This window comes from Entelurus aequoreus, linkage group LG16 (assembly GCF_033978785.1).
Source record: "Entelurus aequoreus isolate RoL-2023_Sb linkage group LG16, RoL_Eaeq_v1.1, whole genome shotgun sequence".
In the NCBI taxonomy this organism is placed as follows: domain Eukaryota; kingdom Metazoa; phylum Chordata; class Actinopteri; order Syngnathiformes; family Syngnathidae; genus Entelurus; species Entelurus aequoreus.
The window spans coordinates 22,510,074-22,537,507 of record NC_084746.1 but is presented as its reverse complement, the minus strand read 5'-3'; the positions used below and the strand labels follow the sequence as shown (position 1 = coordinate 22,537,507).

Sequence of the window (27,434 nt, the reverse complement as noted above, 5' to 3'; positions counted from 1 at the left end):
CTCTCAATACTGCTGTTTGTCTCGCATAGGTGGCTGCTTTGAAATTACTCGCGTTGGAATGAGCTCTTCCTGGTTCAACCATTTATAAGGCTCTTTTAGGTTTAATACCTCCATACTTGTGTACTTTGTTTCTAAGAAAAAACAGCTCTTATGCATTACATTCTAACAATTTGTATGTTTTAACTGTTCCCCATGTACGGACTGAATTTGGCAAAAGAGCTTTTGGCATTCCTGCCCCTATGGCATGGAATGCATTGCAGACGAAACTGAAACTCACTGAACTACAGGTACTTCCAGTGTTTCCCACACATTCATTTATTTGTGGCGGCCCGCCATGAAAAAATTACGTCCGCCACAAATTAAAAAAAAATAAAAATTAAAAAAAAATATATATATATATATATATATTTTTTTTTTTGTCCTGTCCAGCTTCTCAGGCAAATCATATAGTTGATGTAGATGCCCATACTAGGCTGTTCAGATTTACTTTACAAAACAGAAGTGTAGGATACTTCTCTTGTTGCCTTATTTGTATTTGACCACTACTGTTTTCTGTTTATTTGTTACTGACTGTGGCAGGACACCTCTGCCTCTGTTTCACTTTATGTTGCTGGTAAATAATATGGTTGTAGTAGTAGGCTAAAGTTAAGTTATTTGGTATGCACTAATTAAAGGGGCAGAGCTTTAAGAGACATTTTAGCTTTTATATTTTATAAGATATATTTTTTGTAAGAACCACAATTAATAAATATATTTCAGTGAATAACTTATTGTTCAAATCTGTATATAAATATGTACATAAAGTGTTGTAATTATATTGTAAAATGGATGGATGGATAGATGGATGGACGTTTAAAACAAAACTCTTATTATTAGTAAGTATACATTTTTTGAGCCTTTTTAGAGAAAATCATATCATTGTAGTAAATTATGCAAATTACTCGATGATGTCATTGTGACCACGCCAATAGCCACGCCCATAGCCACGCCCCCACCGCCACAGGTATCTTGGCAGTTTATGGGAAACACTGACTTCCATTTGGAGACTTCCGTTCTGTCCTGAGGGACAAACAGCAAGAGACTTTTGCACAGTGCCTGTGTTTTTAAAAGGTGTAAATCTTTATTGTTTTACAGTTCTCTTTTATGTATTTTAAAATGTACCGGGTATGTCTCAACGTATTACTTTTTTGAACCTGCTCTGTGACATGTGCTGTTGACCTCTTAGACAGGTCACCCTTGTGAAAGAGATCGTGATCTCAATGGGTTTCTTATCTGGTTAAATAAAGGTTCTAATGTCAGTTTGACCGCACTTAATGCACGCACACACACCCGGGCGACGCAGCCGGGGGTGATCAGACCCCGCACCACGGATTCCCACTATGGATCCACAACCACCAGGTTTTAAACTTGAATATTATCTGCTCATGCACCAAATATATTATCATTAGAGGTGAAACTCTTGGGGTGACGATTCGAGTCAGAATCGCTTCTCGATTCCACACGATTCTCGATTCAAACCGATTCTGCAATGTATTATTTGGTATATTTCAATAAAATATTTTCAAAATGACATATACACGTAACGAATAAGCATGGAGATGGCCTAAAAAATTATTTTTAAAAGTTTATTCTTAAAAAACATTACAATTTGTTTGTAAAAGTAAAAATATATACTTTAACACCTGCTTGTAGGGATCAGAATCGAAAACTGGTTGTTGTTGAGAACCGGCTCCCAGGTTTTTGATGATTTGATACCTGTCGGCATGCACAACGTCGATTAACAGATTAGAATTATTCACGGGAAATGAAAGCAACAGGGCAACTTGCAAAGTGGATTTTGCACGTGAATGATTGACGTGTTTTTGATCCCCCTCGAGACAGAAGTGAATCACCACCAACAGCGGTGGCAATGTCAGCAAGTCTGCTGTTAAAACTGCAGGTAACTAACAGACTATCAGCAGATTTGTTTAATTTTCCGCAAAATAATAGTTATAACACCTAGTGTGTGTGTGACAATCATTGGTACTTTAACTTTAACTTTAACTTTAATTTTCATAGTCGATGGTTAAAAAATTGCACTGTGTACAGTTGTACTTGACTTGCTTGTAGTTGTTTTTGACTGATGAAATTGTACTTACTTTTGAGCTCACAACATGTATACTGTATTACATTTTTTTTAAATAGATACTTTTCATTTCTATTTGAAAAATGTTAAACATGGGGCGGTGCGGCTTGGTTGGTAGAGCGGCCCTGCCTGCAACTTGAGGGTTCCAGGTTCGATCCCTGCTTCCTCCATCCTCGTCTCTGCCGTTTTGTCCTTGGGCTAGACACTTTACACACCTGCTCCCAGTGCCACCCACACTGGTTTAAATGTAGCTTAAATAGATGTAGATCAGACCTGGGCAAATTAAGGCCCGGGGGCCGCAAAGGTGTCACGTTGGGGGGTCGCAGCGTGCTGCGGGGTTGTTCTTCCAGTGCAAAGACGGCTCCGGGCGACAGCGTGAAGGTAGGCTTGGATTTATTTAACATAAATAAATCACTACCATAACCACAAAAATACAACAAAAAAGGCAAGCGTGCCTAAAACACAAATGAAGCTGCTAGTTAACAGAAACTATGACATGGACTATGAAAACTTACTTGGTCAGAATGATACCTGAACTGGTGTGACATAAAGACAATGAACGCAGAACGAGTGAACAGAAAGAAAGACTTAAATAACACAGACATGATTAACAACAGGTGCGTGACTCAAAACGTGAAACAGGTGCGTGACATGACAGGTGAAAACTAATGGGTGACCATGGAAACCAAACCAAACAAGGAAGTGACACCAGGAACTAAAAAAAGAGTCCACAAAACAAACAGCACATGGCCAAACAAAAACATGATCAACAGACATGACAGAGCCCCTCCCTTAAGGACAGATCCCAGATGTCCAAAAACAAAAAAACAAGGCAGAATCAAGAGTCATGGATGGGCGGGAGGGGGGCATGGCGGTGGGTCGCCAGACCAGGTGTCCCCGAATCCACCGGGGCAGAGTCAGGTGGCGGCGGCGGGTATACCGCCGCTGAACCTGACGAGGTGGGCGACCTGGGAATGGCCACATTCGTGGCAGACGAGGAGGTCGGCGCACCTGGCGTGGCGGACGCCCATGGAATGGCCACATCCTTGGCCGACGAGGAGGTGGGCGCGTTGTCGTGGCAGGCGGCGAAGCTTGGCGTGGTGCGTCAGGCGGCGAAGCTTGGCGTGGGGGGTCTTTGTCTTGGCATGGGTGGTCTTGGCCTTGGCATGGGTGGTCTTGGCCTTGGCGGTCTTGGTCTTGGCAGCGTGGGTCATGGTCTTGGCAGCGTGGGTCATGGTCTTGGCAGCGTGGGTCATGGTCTTAGCATGGTTGGTTTTGGTGTTGGCATGGTTGGTCTTGGACTTGGACTTGGTCTTGGCATGGTTGGTCTTGGACTTGGCATGGTTGGTCTTGGACTTGGTCTTGGTCTAGGCGAGGGTCTTGGTCTTGGCGTGGTGCAGGAACCGGAGCTTGGCGTCGTGGTGCAGGAACCGGAGCTTGGCGTCGTGGTGCAGGAACCGGAGCTTGGCCGCGTGGAGCTGGTACTGGCAGCACTGGAGCTTGGCGTGGAGGAACTTGACGTGGTGCAGGTGGCCTAGCTGGGGGTTGCTGCTTGGCAGGCCGAAAGACCGGTGGTGGTGGACGGGCCGGAGGTTGCTGCCTGGCTGGGCGCAGCTGAGTCACCCCACTATTACAGCACCTGGCCCTAGCCCCCCCCTCAAGGAGCGGATACCAAACGCCCCCCCCGTCTGGAACCGTTTTTTGGGGTGGGTGGAGGGAGGTCAGGAGGGGGGCAGAATCCTCCCTATTAAATTGTCCAAAATGTCTATTCACCACCTCCACTTTAGACTGGGTATGAAAAAATCTAAATTTAGAAAAAATCTTCTCAAAAGGATTTTTTTTTAAAACAAAGTCCTTAGTGGGCGGCTGACAGAGGGTGTAAATAGAATCAAAAAAAAATTATTGGTCTCTGACGTCATGACCAGTGGGCGGGATGACGTCATCAGCACGGGTCTCCTGCGGCGGCGAGGAAGACTGGGCTGGTTGGGGAATCCTGTGGTCCGGAGGAGGATCCTGGGGGAACGACGCGCCATGCTGGCTCCTCATGGCTCGTCTGCGGAAGAACGTCTGCTGCGTTCATTCTGTCACGTTGGGGGGTCGCAGCGTGCTGCGGGGTTGTTCTTCCAGTGCAAAGACGGCTCCGGACGACAGCGTGAAGGTAGGCTTGGATTTATTTAACATAAATAAATCACTACCATAACCACAAAAATACAACAAAAAAGGCAAGCGTGCCTAAAACACAAATGAAGCTGCTAGTTAACAGAAACTATGACATGGACTATGAAAACTTACTTGGTCAGAATGATACCTGAACTGGTGTGACATAAAGACAATGAATGTAGAACGAGTGAACAGAAAGAAAGACTTAAATAACACAGACATGATTAACAACAGGTGCGTGACTCAAAACGTGAAACAGGTGCGTGACATGACAGGTGAAAACTAATGGGTGACCATGGAAACCAAACCAAACAAGGAAGTGACACCAGGAACTAAAAAAAGAGTCCACAAAACAAACAGCACATGGCCAAACAAAAACATGATCAACAGACATGACATAAGGCCCGTTAAGCTTTTCAATTTGGCCCGCCGGACATTTCCAAATATTTTTTTTAGATCTTTAAGATCGAAACTGTAGCCGCCATTATGATGTGCAGTGATGTTTTCAAATTACAGAAAGTCTTGAACTTTACAAAGTATTTCAGTGGTTGGAATCTGCGCTTTTGGACGATATACTAGTTACTATGGTAATCTAATTAGTTACTATGGTAATCTAAGTCACAGCAGCTCAGATGACACAACAAGCAGTGTTGGCGGGGTGCTTTTCCACAGAGTGTTTCCAGAGCGGCCAGCCTGAAATGCGGGTGTCAGGGACAGACGCAGAAGGAGATTTTTACAACAAAGTTCTAAAGCTTAGTGATATATCAGATGTATCAGAAAGTAGGAATTTTTTTTTTTACCCTTCTCATTCATATTTCGCTGTGTTTGTTGCATTTTTGTTGCGTTTCGCTTGATTGTAAAATATGTAGATCGAGAGGGGGTGTGACGTTCATTTGTTGTCAATATTCAGTGTTTCTTTATTCATTATACATTCTTTATTTTCATGTACATTCCGGGTGTCTCATTCAGTAAAAAAAAATTAAATTTCATTCCGTTTCAGTCGGTCAGTCATAACGTTTTTAGCATTCAATGAAACCGTATTTTGAAGTTTTGTATTAGTGTTCCTAAAAATAGATATACTGGCCCCCAGACACATTTTTTTCTCTAAATTTGGCCACTCAAGTCAAAATAATTGCCCTGGCCTGATGTAGATAGATGTAGTTGAGAGTCTCTAGAGAAAAGTGCTATATAAATATAATTAACTTAATTTCATGTTACGTAACATTTTTGTGTAATTGTCATTTGTCAAATAATTAGTTATGTTGTATTTTATTACTACAGTAGAATATTTTATTATGATAGTTATTTTTAAAACAAAATATTTTTAATTTCGCCCCATCGAGGCTGTAGGTCTTTTAAGACCTCACTGTTTTTGTATATATACCCATGTTTTTTTTCTCTAAACTAAACGGTGAATCAACATGTTTTTTATCCTTTTATCCAAATGAGAATCGATAGGAGAATCAACAAAAAACCGAACAGTTAAAAGCAGAATCGAAAGTGGAATCAGATTCGTAAAAATTGTATCCATTTCCATCCCTATCTGCTTGTCACCTTGACTTATGATTTCAAAGCAAGTTATCCATCAATTTGTGTGTACAAAGATCAAGTAATCAAATGCATATGCAATTGTGTCACAATATGAGGCGATTATACATTTATATTCATACATTCACTGTTACAAGTGTCAAGAACACAACATTTCTAGAACTTTGGAGAGAAAATAATTTAAGATGTGATCTCTGCAAAGTTGTCTTGTCGTCACTTGATGTTTCACGTCATTGTTGTGGATGAAGTGATCTTCATGGCCAACGTTAAACAAAAACCTCGGCAGCAGAACATCAAAGCTTGACTGAAGTCTGCCAGACAGAATGTGAAACATTATGATGAGTTTTAGAAGTTAGTCAACTTGAGCTGTCTGGATCAAAGAATGCTGTTTTTTGTTTAAAAAAGGAAGGGTGTTTCAACCCCAGAGGTAGTGATGTTACAATATACATAATGCTAAGGTGTTTTGTTGTTTCAGGACCATAAAATAAACTACACTATATTGCCAAAAGTATTCGGACACCGATCAAAATGATCAGAATCAGGTGTCCTAATCACTTGGCCCGGCCACAGGTGTATAAAATCAAGCACTGAGGCATGGAGACTGTTTCTACAAACATTTGTGAAAGAATGGGCCGCTCTCAGGAGCTCAGTGATTTCCAGCGTGGAACTGTCATAGGATGCCACCTGTGCAACTAATCCAGTCGTGAAATTTCTTCGCTCTTAAATATTCCAAAGTCAACTGTCGGCTTTATTATAAGAAAATGGAAGAGTTTGGGAACCACAGCAACTCAGCCACGAAGTGGTAGGCCACGTAAACTGACAGAGAGGGGTCAGTGGATGCTGAAGCGCATAGTGCAAAGAGGTCGCCGATTTTCTGCACAGTCAGTTGCTACAGAGCTCTAAACTTCATGTGACTTTCCAATTAGCCCACGTACAGTACGCAGAGAGCTTCATGGAATGGGTTTCCATGGCCGTGCAGCTGCATCTAAGCCAAGTCCAATGCAAAGCGTGGGATGCAGTAGTATAAAGCACGTCGCCACTGGACTCTAGAGCAGTGGAGACGCGTTCTCTGTAGTGATGAATCACTGCACAGCACACTTTCCCCCCTTCACAATAGAAGTCCGATTCTACAATCACTGAACCTTTACATGTTCAGTGATTGTGTGAGGATATCTAGTAATCTTTAACATGGAGGACAGCGGACCAGCTCTTTCATTGACCAGTAGATGGCGTGAACTCTCTTTTTTGAATGTTTCACAGTGGCAAATAATACCTTTACATACAATATGTATACATTTCAGATTATTTGAAGGAGAAATACCCAGTCTAAACTTGCAATTTCATAAAGGCATAGGTGTAACTAAAATATGAATAATTATTTCTATATGGTATTATTGAGCTATGGGCAAACTACATCCTGCTGGCTGGTTATGGTTTTTAAATTAATCCAACTTGCCCAAATTTTTTTTTTTCATCGCACAGTCAGGAGATTAAGGGTTCGACCATCATCTCTATGTGGAGTTTGCCTGTTGACTGTGGAGTGAGTTGGTTTTGGCCGTGTACTCTGACTTCCTCCCACATTCCAAAAATATGCACAATAGATTAATTAGAGACTCTAAAGCGTTTGAATGAGTTGAATGGTTGTTGGTATAATTGTACCCTCTGAATGGCTGGTGACCAGTCCAGGGTGTACCCCACTTCTTACCCAAAGTCAGCTGGGATAGGCTGTGACCCTGATGTGGACATGCCTATAGATTATGGATGGATGGATATATACTGTACCGACTTTGTCATGTTTAATTTTTTTTGTTCATGTTTATCTTTTATTTACTTTTTGTTTCAGGAAAGTCCACAGGAAAAGAGAACTCTCATGTGAGATTCGAATGAAACTCTTTCAGGATGTTTCACCTCTCGATTTTGGTGTACCCTTGACACTGTTCCCCCTGGACCTTCACACACTGAAAGGTTCATACCCTTACGAGTGTGCTGTTCAAGAGCTGAAGCTTCTTACAAAAGACTTCTGCCCGCAAAGAAAGTTGGAATGTATTGGTAAGTTTTTTAAAATATTTATTCTGTAGAAATAGAAATAGCTCAGGTAATGGGTAAGTACCCACAGGCAAGTCTAGCTACTCAAGCACAGAGTCTAATTAAAGTTAAAATACCAATGATTGGCACAAACACACTAGGTGTGGTGAAATGTGTCTTCTGCATTTGACCCATCCCCTTGCTCACCCCCTGGGAGATGAGGGGAGCAGTGGGCAGCAGCGGCGCCGCGCCCGGGAATCATTTTTGGTGATTTAACCCCCAATTCCAACCCTTGATGCTGAGTGCCAAGCAGGGAGGTAATGGGTCCCATTGGCGTGGACAAACATTTATATCACAACACGGATTATCTTCAAATGTAGTTTTTAGCTTGTGTAATAATGAAAACTATGTTGACTCATGCTCGATCTTTGTGGCACAAGCACTGGCTGTATTGATACTGCATTGGTGTTTCAAAGTAGCGCCTTCTGCTGGATTGAAAAAGTCATTACATTTGAGTACAAAGCACAGTATTCTCTCGATCATTGCAGGAGTTACGGTATAAACTGCTTGTGGAAGGTGAATTTCTGCAAAGTAGGGATACTATGTTATGATTTATTTAAACATTATATACAGTACAGGCCAAAAGTTTAGACACACCTTCTCATTCAATGCGTTTTCTTTATTTTCATGACTATTTACATTGTAGATTGTCACTGAAGGCATCAAAACTATGAATGAACACGTGGAGTTATGTAGTTAACAAAAAAAGGTGAAATAACTGAAAACAGTTTATATATTCTAGTTTCTTCAAAATAGCCACCCTTTGCTCTGATTACTGCTTTGCACACTCTTGGCATTCTCTCGATGAGCTAACTCCTTCAAGACTGTTGGAAAACCATTTCAGGTGACTACCTCATGAAGCGCATCGAGAGAATGCCAAGAGTGTGCAAAGCAGTAATCAGAGCAAAGGGTGGCTATTTTGAAGACACCAGAATATTAAACATGTTTTCAGTTATTTCACCTTTTTTGTTAAGTGCATAACTCCACGTGTTCATTCATAGTTTTGATGCCTTCAGTGACAATGTACAATGTAAATAGTCATGAAAATAAAGAAAACGCATTGAATGAGAAGGTGTGTCCAAACTTTTGGCCTGTACTGTACATTTAAAGTCTTTATAAGCCCTCCACACAGCTTTAACACACTTAACACTTCTTATGCTCTTAAATCCCTTCATACACTCTAAAACCTAAGCAATTTTATAATGAAACTTCAATGGATACTCAAATTTGTATGTACTCTGTGGTACTTTATTATTAGCAATGCCCTGAGATCATAGTAAGTGAGCACAAAGTGTTGAAGAAACACTATTTTTCAATGAAATAAGGGATTGTTTTGTGATAAAAAGTGATTGTATTGATTTATAGTTCCATAATTGAATGATATATCTTTCTAGCCTAGTTGTAGCCTTTTTCTTGAATCAAATCAAAAGCGTCAAATAATGCAATCAAACTGTAAATATTAATCGCTCAGGAAAAAGCAAACTAAAAAAACTATACTCTCTGTGCTCTTGCATCCTCTGCAAGTTTTGTGTGTTTTTTAAGGGGTGGACTGGCTGAACATCCAGAGGATGTCCGTTTGGATACATTGTAGTCATCTGTGACCATATATTTTTCACCAAGATACATTCGTACTACGGATGCAACTTTGTCAAAATCTCACAGTACAATATTGTCACAGTATTAAGGCCGCGGTACGATATTAATGTGGTATTGCCCACATAATAATGTCATAATGTGTAAAAGGAATTGATAGGAATGTTTTGGATAAACACACTTACTGTAATTGAACACAAACCTAATGCTCAAATGTTGTAATCAAAGTTATTACTACAAACATGTATTTCTAAGTGCAAATAATTGTGCGGGCACATCAACTGTTTGAAGCAACTATATTTTTTTTAAAAATTACAGTTGAGTGTCCTGAAACTGACAATGGATACATAAAGTGTATCAAGTGTGCATAATGTTCAGTTTTGTGTCTTTCAACTTTTACTTCCTGAGAAGTCCCTGCAGTGAACATTATTTATTATCGATTTGGAAAATGCTGTTTCTCAGGAAAAAGTTGACTGTTAACTTTTAATAATGTATATACCCCACAATTTAATGTTTAGCCTTGCTGGGATCAAATATATTTTCTGGGTGTGGTTTATCAAGTTTTCATATAACTCGTATTCCCCATGGTGTCCGCGCTCCCACCGGGAGCTTTCCCTCCTCACGGTGGATACGAAAGTATGCAGTACGCAGATTTTATTACCACCGCCAAAGGCGTTCTGTTTTTGCCAGGGTTTATTTGTCTGTTTGTTAGCAACTTTACTTAAAGGCCTACTGAAACCCACTACTACAGACCACGCAGTCTGTTAGTTTATATATCAATGATGAAATCTTAACATTGCAACACATGCTAATACGGCCGGGTTAACTTATAAAGTGCAATTTTAAATTTCCCGCTAAACTTCCGGTTGAAAACGCCTTTGGATGATGACGTATGCGCGTGACGTAGCCAGTGAAACAGAAGTATCCGTATCCCATTGAAGCCAATACAACATAGCTCTGTTTTCATCTCATTATTCCACAGTATTCTGGACATCTGTGTTGGTGAATCTGTTGCAATTTGTTCATTGCATTATGGAGAAAGAAGCAGAGCAAGCAAAGAAGAAAGTTGTCGGTGTGAAGCGGAGTATTTTGCGAGGGAAGTCAGCAACACAACACAGCCGGCGTTTCATTGTTTACATTCCCGAAAGATGCAGTCAAGATCGATGAACTCGGACAACAGAGACTCTTACCAGGAGGACTTTGACTTCGATACACAGACGCCTGTAGAGAACTGGGACAACACAGACTCTTACCAGGATTACTTTGATTTGGATACAGAGACGTGGTACCGTGACTACGCAGCTGTGCTTCCAAACATTTGATCGCTTGCCCGTACGTGCGTGTCACGTACGTAACTTTGGGTAAATATATAAGCTTTATGAACCTTGGGTTAGGTGAACGGGCCTTTGGGTTGAGTGATTGTGTGTGTTGTGCAGGTGTTTGAATTGTATTGGCGGGTTATATGGACGGGAGCTAGGAGCTAGCATAACAAACACCTAGGTGTTTGATATAAATGATAAATAAATGATAAATGGGTTATACTTGTATAGCGCTTTTCTACCTTCAAGGTACTCAAAGCGCTTTGACAGTATTTCCACATTCACCCATTCACACACACATTCACACACTGATGGCGGGAGCTGCCATGCAAGGCGCTAACCAGCAGCCATCAGGAGCAAGGGTGAAGTGTCTTGCCCAAGGACACAACGGACGTGACTAGGATGGTAGAAGGTGGGGATTGAACCCCAGTAACCAGCAACCGTCCGATTGCTGGCACGGCCACTCTACCAACTTCGCCATGCCGTCCCTTATGCGGGATTAATTTGTGGCATATTATATATAAGCCTGGTTGTGTTGTGGCTAATAGAGTATATATATATGTCTTGTGTTTATTTACTGTTGTAGTCATTCCCAGCTGAATATCAGGTACCGTGAGTACGCAGCTGCGCTTCCAAACATTTGATCGCTTGCCCGTACGTGCGTGTCACGTACGTAACTTTGGGTAAATATATAAGCTTTATGAACCTTGGGTTAGGTGAACTGTCCTTTGGGCTGAGTGATTGTGTGTGTTGTGCAGGTGTTTGAATTGTATTGGCGGGTTATATGGACGGGAGCTAGGAGCTAGCATAACAAACACCTAGGTGTTTGTTATGCGGGATTAATTTGTGGCATATTAAATATAAGCCTGGTTGTGTTGTGGCTAATAGAGTATATATATGTCTTGTGTTTATTTACTGTTGTAGTCATTCCCAGCTGAATATCAGGTCCCACCCGCCTCTCAAAGCATCTTCCCTATCTGAATCGCTTCCACTCCCCACTAGTCCTTCACTTGCACTTTCCTCATCCACAAATCTTTAATCCTCGCTCAAATTAATGGGGAAATCGTCGCTTTCTCGGTCCGAATCGCTCTCACTTCTGGCCGCCATCACTGTAAACAATAGGGAACTTTGCGGAAATGTTCAACTGACTACGTCACGCTACTTCCGGTAGGGGCAAGGCTTTTTTTTGTCAGATACCAAAAGTTGCGATCTTTATCGTCGTTGTTCTCTACTAAATCCTTTTAGCAAAAATATGGCAATATCGCGAAATGATCAAGTATGACACATAGAATAGATCTGCTATCCCTGTTTAAATAAAAACATTTCATTTCAGTAGGCCTTTAAACAGTTATGGACAGATTTTGACAAAATTTTCAGGAAATGTCCGGTAAAAAAAATCCCTCTACTACGAACACACCTCTCTCGACTGCTTCCTCTTTTTCACCCATATATGGCGTCGGACGCCCCCACCTTCCCCAACCAATTCCGCACTGCGCAAAGTATTTTGGGAGATATAATTTAGTTTGAGACTGCCCAATGCAAAAGCGCCAGAAAAAACTACTGACCAAGTTTTCGTTTGATACCAACACATGTCACGGCATTAATGTGAGAATTTTGAAACTGCAATACCGCAGTATCTACCACACCGTTACATCCCTAGTTCCTACTAGTAGGTATTGGTTTAGTTTTTCCTTCTATTACAGTGAGGACATTACGCCTGATCTGCGCTTGTGCTGAAGACTACAGAGGCCTTCACGAGGTGGATTCAGCACCCAGTACAGCTGCCATGTAAGTAAATAATCAGTTCTGGCATGTTCTTTTATGACGCCAGTCATGTGGGGAAAAAAAGTATTGAGCCTTTTTTTGTGAAAATGTAAAGGGAGAATTAAGGCTTGTCTTCTAAAGACTACTGTAGTGCACTTGAAGATTCACTTCTTGAAGGCAAAACCTTGGTTATCTGAGAATGGCGAGGCTTCTTATTCAAATAAGAGCTTTTTTGATGCCGTGACTCCCCTAAAGTTGAGTGTGAACATAATTTATAGAGCAGGGCTGTAAAGGTTTCTCTGTCAGGTCTAATCATTGACCGGTTAGATGTGGCACAGCAGGGGTTGTCCAAAGCTTTTTATCCCCCTACAGAGTGCCCCTTACTGGCCAGGCCTGAAACTGGGTCGTCCTGTCTAGTTTTGGAACTGACCCAGGAGCCAACAAGAAGCCTAAGCGAGGGAGAGATAGGGTTTGTGGAATTCAGGATAAAGCACTCAGTGTCAGACAAAGACTCAGTGGGTCATCATGTAGAACACACATTTCTGCATAGTCAATTTCAATTGTGTTCCTTTCAACGTATTTGAAACATTGGCAAATGATTGAGCACAGTGGACTGCTCCTCTTTTGTTCATCTCTGGGAGCATTGGCATCTATATTTTATCAAGTGAACAATGAACACAAAACCCTCTCTGAGTGCCAGTAGTTGTTTGAGATTTCATAGGACAGTTGATCAAGTTAGTAAACTGAAAACCACATTTTAAGAATTTGATGAGTTGATGCAACCCATAAAACTGCCAGGTAGGGATGGGTACTGAATTCCGTACTTTCATAGGTACGGACCAAATTTCATCAACACTAGTAACAAATACTACTGAATGAAGAACTATGTTTCCTTTAAGAATTTTACAGTGGAGCCTTTATAAGTTCATAAGTTGTCAACATTGCTAAAACAAAAACTATCTACACCGGTAACTTGCACATTTACTTGTGACTTTGGCAATAAACATACAGTATAAAATACAGCATAATAAAGGATCTTAACCCTTTTGGAGCTCATGTCGTCAAAAGCGGTCGACCATGTATGAGACCTCATGACCTCATAATTTTTTTCATACATTGAAGACATCAGGTATTGTGATTTTTCCGTCTTTAGTCGGAAATCCGTCTTTATTGCTGTAAAAATATAAAAAAAGATTTTCTGTTTTTTTAGTTTTTTCGACCTACAATGTGTGTTAAAATCTTGATCCGTCTCTTTGCCATACCTGCCAACAACTATGGTTTCCTCCTAGAGAGTACGGTTTTTGATAATCCAGTGATAAAAACTATGGTTTTCCATTAAAAATGATTAACTTTAAAATCGAAGCTACGTAGCGAAGCAACTCTACGGGCAGGGGACAAAACATACGGGACACATAAATGATGATTGGTTGGTTTACTATGATGAGTTACGATTGGTTAAGATTAGGGCAAAACATTACGGACAGGCCAATCAGAGGCAAGATAGGGCGAGTCATCGAACCAGGATGGGAAATCGCAACAGACACGCACATCCTAAATGACGACGAGAGATTCAGAGAAGAGAAGAGGGAATATTCAAGTGGGCGATTTATATATTTAAAAAAAATAGTGGAAGATGGCAGAGGGATTCTCTTCCTTAGATTTTTCTTTTAGCGATGTAGACGACACCCAGGAAACCCACAATGTGTCTACTTGCCCAAAACATTAATTTTAATTGTTTACCATGTAAGCCCAAATCAAAACTGCTCTCGACATGGAAGACGTGGAATACACATTTAAAAACACACATGGTTGTGGCAGATATGTGATGGCTTTTACTACAGTATAACCTGTCTAAATGCTAAATTTCATTTTCATTGGTTTTTCAGAACAAGACAGTAGCTGACATTTTGTTCATTATTTCTACTGTTTATATTTTGACTTTGAATAATTTAACCATTTTGAAACATAAACAACATGACTGCAAGATATTTGTTATTTCATGCTATAAATCACAAATGGCTATTCAGATAAAGGAAGTTAGCTAATAGAATAAACATTGTTTGTACTCTTTATGATTTTTGCATTTGGAGCAGTTAGAAGTGGCGAGGGAGTCAAAGAGACAGAAATTGGCTAACAAATCCAAGCAGAATCCACTAAAGCAGAAACAAAAAGGAAAATGCTAGCTGCTCAGAAATTTGCCAGGAAGGCTCTTGTCAGAGCCATCAGAGCAAAAATGCCAAAGTAATGTATGAATGAACCAAAGTAATGTGTAAATAATGTAAATGACTAGATAAACCATCTGCGGCTGTGAAGTGAACATTAGTAACGTTGTAAGTACTGTATAGAGTAGGCTAACCCATGTGGTTCCTGTGGATGTGAACACAAGTTGTAATTATTGTAGTGACTAAATGACATAGTGGCTGAAACAGACAGTGATTCATTTGGATGAATGGGGTATGTACTTATGTCAACTCTGTTGTAAATTTTTCACTTCTTTAAACAGTAAAACATCTTTAAATGGTGCTTTTTTTGCTCATTTTACTCATTCTGAAAAACCAGGAGCTTTGGGGGCGTTGCCCACCTTACATACAACCTTTATTTAACCAGATAAGAAACCCATTGAGATCAAGATCTCTTTCACAAGGGTGACCTGGCCCAGAAGTCAACAGCACATGTCACAGAGCAGTTTCAGAAAAGTAATAAGTTAAGACATACATTTTAAAATGCATAAAAGAGAACTGTAAAACAATAAAGATTTGCACCTTTTAAAAACACAGGCACTGTGCAAACGTCTTTCGCTGTCTGTCCCTCAGGATAGAAGGGAAGGCTCCAAATGGAAGTAGTTCAGAGAGTTTCTGTTTCGTCTGCAATGCATTCCATGCCAGAAAGGCAGCAATGCCAAAAGCTACTGTGGGACCCCCAGAACCCTGGCTTATTTTCAGTCTTTTTCATTAAGTTCAAATCACATGCCTGAGACATACAAAATAATTGAGGTAACATTTCTCTCTCACCCTGTACTATGCAGCAAATTTTCAAGTTTGGGGAGGGAGCTGCATCAAACAGTTTATTATTTCAAAAGCCAGACAAGGTAAAATGACAAATTAATTAGACGCCATCTTATCTTTACAAATCAAAAGCACTTAATGCCGCAGCCGAACAACCCGAGTCCGGATAATGTCGACTCAGGCTACAGCTGAGAAATTTAAATAATCAAAAATTTCTGTAATTGGATATTCTGATGAAAATCTTCAATTAATTGAGTAATTACATTTAGAGTAGTACTGCAACTTATGAGCACAATGTGTTTCACGATCTAGCTCGTAACTCAAAATACTAATATCTCAAAGCAGATCCGCCCATTGAAATTAATTTAAAGAGCTCAGAGAAAATGAGAGAGGTTTGCACTGTCAAACAGAGCTAGCATTTCACAATAGTGTAGTACTCAGTGTTGGGTTAGTTACTGAAAACCAGTAACTAGTTACAGTTACTAGTTACTTTATTTCAAAAGTAACTCAGTTACTAACTCAGTTACTTACACCAAAAAGTAATGCGTTACTGTGAAAAGTAACTATTTAGTTACTTCTTTTTTTAAAGCTCCCATTAATGCCCTTTTAGCCTTCATTTCAGTACTGTTATTGCACTGGAGAATAATACAATGTGTTGATCAACTTGACATGCATTTGCATCACTGAACTCTGCTAAGCAATGTGGTCTACATACAACACACAAAGACAAAGATATGTTTCAAAGGGCCATCTTATTTCAGGCCAGAACAAATTGACAAAACTATTTTAAATAGCTGCAACATAACATACATAAGTAACAAACAGCATAATAACAACATAGCTGTAAACAAAATACGTACTTTAACTTTATTTTTACACACCAAAGCCTAACCAGGTGTTTTTTCTCTCAAGGAATTCTGAAATAAAATCATGTCTGAAGCCCAGAACACTCTACACCAGGGGTCACCAACGCGGTGCCCGCGGGCACCAGGTAGCCCGTAAGGACCAGATGAGTAGCCCGCTGGCCTGTTCTAAAAATAGCTCAAATAGCAGCACTTTCCAGTGAGCTGCCTCTATTTTTTAAATTGTATTTATTTACTAGCAAGCTGGTCTCGCTTTGCTCGACATTTTTAATTCTAAGAGAGACAAAACTCAAAAAGAATTTGAAAATCCAAAAAAATATTTTAAAGACTTGGTCTTCACTATTTGACAAAGAAACAGATAACAGATTTGGTGTCCAGTTCAAAGTGTGACATCATTTATTTAAAAATTTCAGAGTTGACTTTTGTATTTTACATGAGTTATTATTTGTACAAACATGTTGCAAAGTAATTCATGATTTGTTAAAAAATGTTAGTGGCTAGTTAGTTAAAATGGGATATTGTGATTTCACAATTTGAAAAATGTGCACTTAGAGAAAAATATAAAAAAATAAAGTGTTGCATATTGATATTTATCTGTTTCTATATATATTTATTGTGAGAAATCATTAAGATGATCAGTGTTTCCACAAAGATAAATATCATTAATTATTAATAATAACAGAGTTAAAGGCCTACTGAAACCCACTACTACCGACCACGCAGTCTGATAGTTTATATATCAATGATGAAATCTTAACATTATAACACATGCCAATACGGCCGGGTTAACTTATAAAGTGACATTTTAAATTTGCCGCTAAACTTCCGGTTCGAAACGCCTCTGAGGATGACGTATGCGTGTGACGTAGCCCGGGGAACAGAGGTATGCCTTCCCCATTGAATACAATACAAAAAAGCTCTGTTTTCATTTCATAATTCCACAGTATTCTGGACATCTGTGTTCGTGAATCTGTTGCAATTATGTTCATTGCATTATGGAGAAAGAAGCTGAGCAAGCAAAGAAGAAAGTTGTCTGTGCGGAACGGACGTATTTTTCGAACGAAGTCAGCAACAACAGTACACAGCCGGCGCGTCTTTGTTTACATTCCCGAAAGATGCAGTCAAGATGGAAGAACTCGGATAACAGAGACTCTAACCAGGAGGACTTTTGACTTCGATACACAGACGCCTGTAGAGAACTGGGACAACACAGACTCTTACCAGGATTACTTTGATTTGGATGACAAAGACGCAGACGTGCTACCGTGAGTATGCAGCTTTGGCTTCTAAACATTTGATCGCTTGACCGTATGTGCGCAACTTTTTTTTTGCGTATATACGTAACTTTTTTAAAATATATAAGCTTTATGAACCTTGGGGTAGGTGAACGGTCTTTTGGGCTGAGTGATTGTGTGTGTTGATCAGGTGTTTGAATTGTATTGGCGTGTTCTATGGAGCTAGGAGCTAGCATAGGAGCTAGCAGAGGTGGGACCAAGTCATTGCTTTGCAAGTCACAAGTAAGTCTCAAGTCTTTGCCCTCAAGTCTCGAGTCAAGTCCCGAGTCAAGACAGGCAAGTCCCGAGTCAAGTCCAAAGTCAAGACTGGAAAGTCTCAAGTCAAGTCACAAGTCCTGCATTTTGAGTTTCGAGTCCTTTCAAGTCCTTTTAACCACAGACTAATATTTTTACACAGATTGTGTATGCTTTTAAACCGCTGTATTTATTTATTAAAACAAGTGCATTTGAAATAGCAGGAAAAAAAATAGTACTGACATTGCAATTCATAATAGCACTATTAACCAGTCATTTTAATAGTTTAAACAATTTTAAACATTTAACTCATTCCTTTACAGAATAAACACATTTGCAAAAACAAGTGCAACTGTACTTATTTGTACAAAAGTGTTAACATTGTATTTCCATGGCATATTGCATTGTAACTAGTTCCACAGCAGTTTCTATTCTGTTCTTACCTTATCTCATTGATCTCATCTCATACTGTATGTGTGTTCATGTGTGCGTACACATGAAAAACATAACAAATACATGAACGTAACAATGAACAGAGTTGTACTTTTTAGATGTCAGGGCCCTATGCAATATGTACACATATTCTTAATATAGTATACATTTTAACTGACCTTTATTTGACTATGTTTGTCTTTTTGTAGGTGGCTAAAATATGCGGTGCTGCTGACCGCCGTCTAACGTTATGTTACTGTGTGTGATACAATGACTAACGTAACGTTATGTTTAGGTACCTCATGCAACCCTGCTTAAAAAAATCACTTGACAAAAAGTATGAATAAGGAAGCAAACTGCAGTGGACGCAACATATTGCTGTGTTTGAAATGATGTTATAACCATAGACATCTTATAAGTAGACGCAGTATTGGTTGCTGTGACGCGAGCAAATTGCATCTTGAAGTGGTGATGAGGAGCCGGCGAGCAGCCTAACCTGACAGTTGACAGGTAGAAAACAAAGATGCCGGGCTGGTGTTCAGCGTTTTCCTGCTCAAATGAGCGGACTGTTGAAAATAGGAATCGGGGGATTACTTTTCACAAGTAAGATTTAACATTAATGTACTTTTGGTTGTATTTTATGAAAATAACATTACCACAGAGTTAAGAAGGAGCAAAGATCTTCAATATTTGTATGTGAAAATCACAAACAAATCTTCTGGGGGAGGATGACGCCCCTACAGGGGTTTGGTTTACAAACTTTCAGCTCCACCTAAAACAAAATTCACCAGCCGCCACTGATTATGATGCATTCTCATTTTAGGCAAAATATAAGACAATACTTTCTTAACAGTATAATTGTAACCAGGAATAAGTCTTCAAGTAACAATATTCAAATACTAACATTGTTGGGTAAGACAGCATTTGGTTTTATTCTGAATCCAGTGAAACAGATTGGTGGTTTTAGCTGATGTAAAGACTTTCAGGTGTTTATATATGTTTAAGTATTTGGCAGACGCTTTTATCCAAAGCGACATACATAAAAAATACATATGTAACAATCACTGTAAACATTATCATTTAAGGGAAGAATGTAATACAAAATATCAATACAAAGTGTCAAGACAGAATAAACTCTCTGTTGCTGCAGCAACAGAGATACGGTCTATAAGATATATAGATATCTAATGTATTCATACATTGTTTATGTAGGATATACGCATGTATATATAACGTAATTATATTGTTTCTTCAACTTAAAAATAGCTGACCGTTTTTTTCCCCCTTCTCTGGGTTTATATTCCCAGTTTTGATCTCGGACGTCTGGTCACTTATAGCATATAAGAATATTCTATTACTGTTAAGCAAACTATGAATAATAAAACATGTGTCCGTTATCATAGCTACACGTATGACAAAAAAGCGTGTGAAAATGAGTGGTATTCAGTGAGGTAAAATGAATTAAATGCGCTGACAGTTCATTGCTCCTGCCAAATGAATTGCACTGAGTGGAGCGGATCACCACTCCAAGATGGCGGCCCCGCGTCTCGTCTGCGCCAGTAGGCAGTAGCGCTCGATGCTGTGTACCCTTAAAAGATGTCTATGGTTATGACGTTAGCAGTGAGTTTACAGCCTCACTGATTTAACTACACAGCAAATAAAAGTCATGTTACTTAGCCAATAAACGTTAGCTTACATTCAAAACTTACCCTTCTTTGTGCAACTTCAAATGTCGAACGAAGTTGGAAGTTGTTGCGTCTCCGTCTGTAATATTCGAACTGCGTGATTTGCATACGGCAATTCGTTTTTTGTTGACCAAGTCGTAGTTTTTATACCCGAACGAAACCAACTTTGGTATAAATCTTTCTCACTGGCGCGTTGTTTGACAACTCTTGTTCATTGGTTGTCCTGCAATTTAAATGGCTGAATGCTGTGTGATGAAAACAATGTAGATCTAATTTGATTGGCTGTTGTACTGAGAGCACACACGCTGACACGCAGCACACACGCTGAGAGACAGACACGTACAAAATGAAAGCTACGGAGCGCTCCCAAATAACTTTTTAAACTTTAGGTTTTGGGGAAAGTAGCAAGTCATGTCAAGTCAAAAGGCTCAAGTCCAAGTGAAGTCACAAGTCATTGATGTTAAAGTCTAAGTCGAGTTGCAAGTCTCTTTACATTTTGTCAAGTCGAGTCTAAAGTCATCAAATTCATGACTCGAGTCTGACTCGAGTCCAAGTCATGTGACTCGAGTCCACACCTCTGGGAGCTAGGAGTTAGCATAACAAAGACGTAGGTGTTTTTATGCAGGATTAATTTGTGTCATATTAAATATAAGCCTGGTTGTTTTGTGGCTAATAGAGTAAATATATGTCTTGTGTTTATTTACTGTTTTAGTCATTCCCAGCTGAATACCAGGTACCGTGAGTATGCAGCCTTGGCTGCTAAACATTTGATAGCTTGACCGTATGTGCGCGTCACGTACGTAACTTTTTAAAAATATATAAGCTTTATGAACATTGGGTTAGGTGAACTGTCTTTTGGGCTGAGTGATTGTGTGTGTTGATCAGGTGTTTGAATTGTATTGGCGTGTTCTATGGAACGAGGAGCTAGCAGAGGAGCTAGGAGCTAGCATAACAAACACGTAGGTGTTTTTATGCAGGATTAATTTGTGGCATATTAAATATAAGCCTGGTTGTGTTGTGGCTAATAGAGTATATATATGTTTTGTGTTTATATACTGTTGTAGTCATTCCCAGCTGAATATCAGGTACCGTGAGTATGCAGCCTTGGCTGCTAAACATTTGATAGCTTGACCGTATGTGCGCGTCACGTACGTAACTTTTTAAAAATATATAAGCTTTAGGAACCTTGGGTTAGGTGAACGGTCTTTTGGGCTGAGTGATTGTGTGTGTTGATCAGGTGTTTGAATTGTATTGGCGTGTTCTATGGAGCTAGGAGCTAGCAGAGGAGCTAGGAGCTAGCATAACAAACACAGGTGTTTTTATGCAGGATTAATTTGTGGCATATTAAATATAAGCCTGGTTGTGTTGTGGCTAATAGAGTATATATATGTCTTGTGTTTATTTACTGTTGTAGTCATTCCCAGCTGAATATCAGGTACCGTGAGTATGCAGCCTTGGCTGCTAAACATTTGATAGCTTGACCGTATGTGCGCGTCACGTACGTAACTTTTTAAAAATATATAAGCTTTATGAACCTTGGGTTAGGTGAACGGTCTTTTGGGCTGAGTGATTGTCTGTGTTGATCATGTGTTTGAATTGTATTGGCGCGTTCTATGGAGCTAGGAGCTAGCAGAGGAGCTAGGAGCTAGCATAACAAACACGTAGGTGTTTTTATGCAGGATTAATTTGTGGCATATTAAATATAAGCCTGGTTGTGTTGTGGCTAATAGAGTATATATATGTCTTGTGTTTATTTACTGTTGTAGTCATTCCCAGCTGAATATCAGGTCACCCCCGGCTCTCACAGCATCTTCCCTATCTGAATAGCTTCAGCTCCCCACTAGTCCTTCACTTGCACTTTACTCATCCACAAATCTTTCATCCTCGCTCAAATTAATGGGGAAATTGTCGCTTTCTCGGTCCGAATCTCTCTCATTTCATGCGGCCATCATTGTAAACAATAGGGAACTTTGCGTATATGTTCAATTGACTACGTCACGCTACTTCCGGTAGGGGCAAGCCTTTTTTTATCAGATACCAAAAGTTGCGATCTTTATCGTCGTTGTTCTATACTAAATCCTTTCAGCAAAAATATGGCAATATCGCGAAATGATCAAGTATGACACATAGAATAGATCTGCTATCCCCGTTTAAATAAAAAAAAATCATTTCAGTAGGCCTTTAAAGGTAAATTGAGCAAATTGGCTATTTCTGGCAATTTATTTAAGTGTGTATCAAACTGGTAGCCCTTCGCATTAATCAGTACCCAAGAAGTAGCTCTTGGTTTCAAAAAGGTTGGTGACCCCTGCTCTACACATTTCCCCAGTTTTAGTTTAGAGATAAGGAAAGATTGGCCTGGCCCACTAGGATCCCTCTTTATGTTTGTGAACTTTATTTGTTATACATTTAGAGTGATGTGATAATCAAACACTCTAGAAGTCTAGAAATAAATAGTATATATGAGAATTGACAGAGTGTGTGTACTATAATTCATAATAACATTAATTTTGATTCAATATTATGTTTTGAGCAATGACAGTTTGAAAGAAAAAAAAAACAGCTTTGTTTTATTAGTCAACATTGTAACGTTTTCTAAATTACATTTCACCTTTAAGCTTTTTTATTTCACTTTTGTTATGTTTTTGTTTATTTTAATAGTATTTTTAGAAAGTGCTGTGAGCCTTTAAAACATTAGCTGTGGGCTGCAAATGGCCTCCGGGGCACACTTTTGACACCCCTGCTATAGATAATAAAAAATTAAATCTGAAAAATCTATCGATAAAAAGCTGAGCCTGGCGACGCATGCGTGTTAACAAATCTCTCGCTCTCTCTGTCTCCGCCCCTCCCTCACGAATGCTGCTGCGCGCACCCCTCCCCTCCTCCCTCCCCACACTCAGACACACACACACAGCGCGGCTCCTCCGTGTGACACAAGAGATTCACAAGAACGACACCGTAGCGCTGCCACAAAACACACTCAGATCTTCTGTTTGAAGTCGATACTACATAAAAAGTAACGTAAAATAACGCAGTAACGCATCATGTAGTAACGGTAACTGAGTTACTGAATATAAAAAATAACGCGTTAGATTACTAGTTACCGCCGAAACTAACGGCGTTACAGTAACGCGTTAGTCCCAACACTGGTAGTACTCCATCAATGATACGACATTACCAAAAACCATCCTGCATATTTAGGGGCAGCAAACAAATAGAAACAAAGTAAAAGTGTATTTTGGCAGCTAACGTCATCTTAAATCAAATGTTTGACTTGTATAACAAATGATTTATTCAACACGTGAGTACATGTTAGCATCACAGTGTTAATGTTGATGCTAACACATTGTTAAACACCCCTCCTCCAATTAATGCCTTTGCAAATGTGTATGTATTAAATTGTTGAATAGATTGTCACTCACTTTATCATACTATATTAGTCATTATTATCTATTTTCTGGTTCATTTTCATCTGGCTGCACACTTGTTAATTCTTTTTTAATGTAAGTAATACATAGTTGTGCAAAAGTGCAATTTCAATGTCCAATAAACATTTGTTTATTGGATTTTTGACATATACAGTCCAGAAATACAATTAAACACATGTCAAATGTTGGTTTTTTTCTCCCCCCAACAAATAACCCACAAAAATTATATATAAACAAACATGCATCAGTCAAATAAATACAGGGAAATATTGACAGACAACTGCACTCCTGATACAATACACAAAAGCAGACAAAAGGCTCATCAATTATCTACCTTTCAATTACTTTTCAATCTGGGTTATATTTGACATTAGTCTCCTTTACAGATTTTAGGAAACCACCCTATACTTCCTGAAACTTCACGTGTTTGTGTTGTTCCACAGTTATATATCAGCAATTCTTGACCGATAATGTCACCCTAGCCGCGCTTCTGTGTTTAAAGTGTCATTTTTATTGATAGTTTTGAAGCGCAAATACCTTTATATTGCCTTTCACGGACCCTTTTGTTTAACCAGTAGAATTGCCGTTTTTTGTCATTATTCCTTTCGACGATTTTTTTTGCTTGTAAGCGTTAAGTGTGTGCGTTTTGACACACGAATGCACCGCGCCTCGTCTCAGCAATGTCACCAACGCACGGCAACATATCCATCCATCCATTTTCTACCGCTTGTCCTTACCCCGCCTTCCGTCTGAATGCACGGCAGCAAATGTGGATGAAAAATAATATTTTACAAAGGCAGTAGTACCTTTTTTAATTAATTAGGACCGCAGTATTTTATTAGTAGAGGTGTACTGTACAACCCTATATTCCCACCATTACACGACAAACCCGGCAGCAATGGAGTTAACAACGGCTGAGATCATGTTTGGTTGATGAATAAACGAAAAAATACACGGAGAAGAAGCCGCCATCTACGACTGTTGTCTCTTGTGAATTTTTTGAAGGTATGTAGCGTTAATGTTTTCCGATTTGCAAACATTGTAGTATACTTTAGTATTATTATTTTGTATTTTAGCCTCACTTTAGCTAGCGTGGCGAGCTGGCTAACGTTACAAACTAACCATCTGCTCCTTAATGTGGACAAGACCAAGGAACTGGTCATCGACTTCAAGAAGAAAATGACCCCTGTGGAGCCTATCAACATCCAGGACTGGGAGGTGGTAGTAGTGGGGCAGTACAAGTACCTGGGAGTCTACTAGAACAGCGTACTGGACTGGAAGGACCAACAGCAAAGCTACATACAAGAAGGGCATGAGCAGACTCATTTTCCTGAGGAAGCTTAGGTCCTTTAATGTGTGCAGCAAGCTGTTGGAGATCTTGTTTCAGTCTGTTGTGGCCAGTGCCCTGTACTTTGCAGTGGTTTGTTGGGGGAGCAGCACCAGCAAAAGGGACTTAAACCTGATTGACAAACTGATCCGGAAAGCCAGCCAAACTATTGGCACGCAGTTGGAGACGTTTGTGTCAGTGAGGGACAGGAGGACACAGGACAAATTGCTCGCCATCATGGACAATCCTGCCCACACTCCACCAGACAATTGAGGGACAGCGGAGTTCATACTCCAACAAGCTCCCTTCAGCTTCGTTCCCACAGTGTTCGATTCAAGAACTCCTTCATTCCGCACTCCATCCAGCTGTATAATCACTCGCCATAGAGCAATAGATGATTTTTGTCTATTACCTGACCGCTTCTCCACTATAATGCCAAAAGTATTTGGCCACCCATCCAAATGATCAGAATCAGGTGTCCTAATCACTTGGCCCGACCACAGGTGTATAAAATCAAGCACTTAGGCATGGAGACTAGTTTCTACAAACATTTGTGAAAGAATGGGCCGCTCTCAGGAGCTCAGTGATTTCCAACGTGGAACTGTCATAGGATGCCACCGGTGCAACTAATCCAGTCGTGAAATTTCCTCGCTCCTAAATATTCCAAAGTCAACTGTCAGCTTAATTATCAGAAAATGGAAGAGTTTGGAAACAGCAACTCAGCCACCAAGTGGTAGGCCACGTAAACTGACAGAGGGGTCAGCGGATGCTGAAGCGCATAGTGCAAAGAGGTTGCCGATTTTCTGCACAGTCGGTTGCTAAAGAGCTCCAAACTTCATGTGACTTTCCAATTAGCCCACGTACAGTACGCAAAGAGCTTCATGGAATGGGTTTCCACGGCCGACAGCTGCATCTAAGCCATACATCACCAAGTCCAATGCAAAGCGTCGGCTGCAGTGGTGTAAAGCACGTTGCCACTGGACTCTAGAGCAGTGGAGACGCGTTCCCTGGAGTGATGAATCACACTTTTCCATCTGGAAATCTGATGGACGAGTCTGGGTTTGAAGGTTCCCAGGAGAACGCTACATTTCGGACTGCATTGTGCCGAGTGTGAAATTTGGTGGAGGAGGAATTATGATGTGGGGTTGTTTTTCAGTAGTTGGGCTTGGCCCCTTAGTTCCAGGGAAAGGAACTTTGAATGCTCCAGGATACCAAAACATTTTGGACAATTCCATGCTCCCAACCTTGTGGGAACAGTTTGGAGCGGTCCCCTTCCTCTTCCAACATGACTGTGCACCAGTGCACAAAGCAAAGTCCATAAGCCCTTCACACAGCTTTATGGATGGGGCTTAACTTGACTGGCCTGCACAGAGTCCTGACCTGAACCCGATAGAACACCTTTGGGATGAATTAGAACAGAGACTGAAAGCCAGACCTTCTCGACCAACATCAGTGTGTGACCTCACCAATGCGCTTTTGGAAGAATGGTCGAAAATTCCTATAAACACACTCCGCAACCTTGTGGACAGCCTTCCCATAAGAGTTGAAGCTGTAATAGCTGCAAAAGGTGGACCGAAAATCATATTGAACCCTATAGGTTAGGAATGGGATGGCACTTCAAGTTCATATGTGAGTCAAGGCAAGTGGCCAAATACTTTTGGCAATATAGTGTATGTTGAGTTTTTGAAAAATGAAGAAGTCAGCTATTAATCCAGCTGGAATCCTCTGCATCTGTCGAGAGCTTCTTGCTGGTTATGGAGCAGGAGAGACCAGATGAGCTGGAAGCCAGGAGGAGGAGATAGGCAGTGACTTGGCCACCACTGCTGGCCCACCAGCAGTAGGGTGTTGCGGTTCAGGGTCGAAACACCCAATGACCGCTGGATACCGTCTGATGATATCAAGTCCTCCTGGCCAAGGCTCCATTCACCTATGGTGAATGAAGAGGAAAGCATCTCCGGATGTAATACAATCATATGTTCGTTACCTCTCTTTGTTTATATCTACTCTCTATTTTATGCTGCCCTTTTTTTTATATTTATTACATATACACTAGAAGTCTGGACATAGAATATGCACATATAATGTACAAACACAATATTTTTTTAATAATTTAATGATCAATTCATTTATAAATAAAAATATGAAATAACTAAGTCAATTCACAAATTATTTAATAAAATTAAATAAGAATTTATAAATGTATAAATATATATATATATATATATATATATATATATATATATATATATATATATATATATATATATATATATATATATATATATATATATACATACACTACCGTTCAAAAGTTTGGGGTCACCCAAACAATTTTGTGGAATAGCCTTCATTTCTAAGAACAAGAATAGACTGTCGAGTTTTAGATGAAAGTTCTCTTTTTCTGGCCATTTTGAGCGTTTAATTGACCCCACAAATGTGATGCTCCAGAAACTCAATATGCTCAACGGAAGGTCAGTTTTGTAGCTTCTGTAACGAGCTAAACTGTTTTCAGATGTGTGAACATGATTGCACAAGGGTTTTCTAATCATCAATTAGCCTTCTGGGCCAATGAGC

At 39.9% G+C, this 27,434-nt stretch overlaps 1 protein-coding gene across 6 annotated transcripts in view; it reads left to right on the top strand.

Annotated features, from left to right (window-relative positions):
- The window catches only part of vps9d1 (VPS9 domain containing 1), a 104,876-nt gene that overhangs the window by 49,245 nt on the left and 28,197 nt on the right, over positions 1 to 27,434 (top strand). For all 6 annotated transcript variants that reach the window (XR_009821320.1, XR_009821319.1, XM_062022386.1 and 3 more), the window contains 2 exons: positions 7,677 to 7,882; positions 12,534 to 12,618. Coding sequence is in view for 4 of the 6 variants with exons in the window: in XM_062022386.1 (XP_061878370.1) it covers positions 7,677 to 7,882; positions 12,534 to 12,618 (291 nt within the window). In the remaining 2 variants the exon portion in view is untranslated. The remainder of the gene's footprint in view (positions 1 to 7,676; positions 7,883 to 12,533; positions 12,619 to 27,434) is intronic.